The 831-nt window shown below is 33.8% G+C and overlaps 1 protein-coding gene across 2 annotated transcripts in view; it reads right to left on the minus strand.

Annotated features, from left to right (window-relative positions):
- Nucleotides 1-445, minus strand: part of LOC116006663 (homeobox-leucine zipper protein HDG2-like) — a 6,306-nt gene extending 5,861 nt beyond the window's left edge. The window contains exons 1-2 of one of the 2 annotated variants that reach the window (XM_031247130.1): nucleotides 286-445; nucleotides 90-202 (exon numbers count right to left, since the gene is read on the minus strand). In XM_031247130.1, the coding sequence (XP_031102990.1) occupies nucleotides 90-194 (105 nt within the window). In that variant the 5' untranslated portion in view covers nucleotides 195-202; nucleotides 286-445. Of the gene's footprint in view, nucleotides 1-89; nucleotides 214-285 lie in introns of both variants that reach the window. The other variant, XM_031247137.1, reaches the window with a different exon arrangement.
- Nucleotides 446-831: the final 386 nt, after the last annotated feature.

Here is an 831-nt window from a genome sequence, read left to right on the forward strand (position 1 = left end):
AGAGAGAGAGAGAGAGAGAGAGAGAGAGAGAGAGAGAGAGAGAGAGAGAGAGAGAGAGAGAAGTGTATTAAAGAGTTGACTAGAGTCACCTGAGCAACAGAAAACCCTGAAGAAGAAGCAAAACCGGCATCATATCCATTGTTTGTAACCATTGACGAAAAACTCACCGGAATCATCATCATTTCATCTGACATTTTCCGCCCTAAAAAAAACCTTAAATCCTTTAAACTTAATGAATGAAGTCACTAAAAAAACTACTAATAGAATTTTATAATAAGTATTTACCTTGTTTTTGGGGTTCAGAAGCTTTGCTTGGAAAGAACACAAAAAGAAAAACCAGGCTTATTCATAAACAAAATTTCCTATAAAAATCTCAAGCTAGACATCTATCCAAACACAAATTAAACACATTGCTAAGCATATATGACTTAGCTTATTTGTATGCAACAAAAATGTACTGTGTTTAGTGAACTGAAGTATGGAACTTTTGTGTAAGATTGATAAAGTGAATTGAATAGGATGGATTAGTAGTGAAATAATGGTGGAAAAGTATTTATAGGAGAATTGAATAAAGAAAGAGAAAGAGATGGAGAAATAAAGAAAAGAAAGGGAGGTTGGGAGAGTTAAAGGGAACAGATGAAGAAAAGATCAGAGACAGTGATCTAAGGAGTAAATGCTTTGAAGACCAGAAGATGGTGAATGCATTAAATACAGAAGCTCTATAGCCATTTATTACTTATTGCAATCCTGAAAAGAAGAGGGTGGCCTGGATAGGTAGGTTGTTGTTTGAAGTCAACATTTTTTTCTTATGAGAAATTAATAAATACTGTA

The sequence above is a fragment of the Ipomoea triloba genome, chromosome 2 (assembly GCF_003576645.1).
Source record: "Ipomoea triloba cultivar NCNSP0323 chromosome 2, ASM357664v1".
NCBI classification, from domain to species: domain Eukaryota; kingdom Viridiplantae; phylum Streptophyta; class Magnoliopsida; order Solanales; family Convolvulaceae; genus Ipomoea; species Ipomoea triloba.